This window comes from Sinocyclocheilus grahami, unplaced genomic scaffold (genome assembly GCF_001515645.1).
Source record: "Sinocyclocheilus grahami isolate Dianchi unplaced genomic scaffold, SAMN03320097.WGS_v1.1 scaffold22438.1, whole genome shotgun sequence".
Lineage (NCBI taxonomy): Eukaryota > Metazoa > Chordata > Actinopteri > Cypriniformes > Cyprinidae > Sinocyclocheilus > Sinocyclocheilus grahami.
Genome location: NW_015518776.1, coordinates 1 through 400, shown reverse-complemented (window position 1 = coordinate 400; position 400 = coordinate 1). Strand labels below are relative to the sequence as shown.

Genomic DNA, 400 nt, shown 5'->3' with positions numbered 1-400 from the left:
GAATAATTTGTAATAAATCATTTTTAAAGTGCCCACAATAACAATATCGTGCATGTTCATTATCGTGATATATCGTATTACCGAATATCAGCACATACCTAGTCTGCTGCATTTAATATTGCTCAGGGATATTGTGTTAGGAATTTGAAAAAAAAGAGAAAAAAATGATAAGCTCAAATCTGAACTAGATTTGAGCTTGTGAGAAGCAGCCGCCATCCAGAACTCCCTCGCAACCGCATAGGAAAGCACTTAAACCCACTCAGAACACCATACCAACTCCCTGGTAAAATGGTTTCCTTGTTCTACAGGTCAAGTACAGGAAGGATTTTGAACAGAGCAAGGGTCGGGGCCTCAAATTTGTCTTGGATACTCCAGAGCTACAGAGACTGAGGAAGGCCCA

The 400-nt window shown here is 40.2% G+C and overlaps 1 protein-coding gene across 1 annotated transcript in view; it reads left to right on the top strand.

Moving 5' to 3' along the window:
- Positions 1–395, top strand: part of LOC107579958 (LIM zinc-binding domain-containing Nebulette-like) — a gene marked incomplete at its 3' end in the record, with an annotated part of 22,750 nt that extends 22,355 nt beyond the window's left edge. Inside the window, exon 4 of the mRNA XM_016265731.1 lies at positions 309–395. Coding sequence (XP_016121217.1) covers positions 309–395 — 87 coding nt within the window. The remainder of the gene's footprint in view (positions 1–308) is intronic.
- Between the last annotated feature and the right edge of the window lie 5 nt (positions 396–400).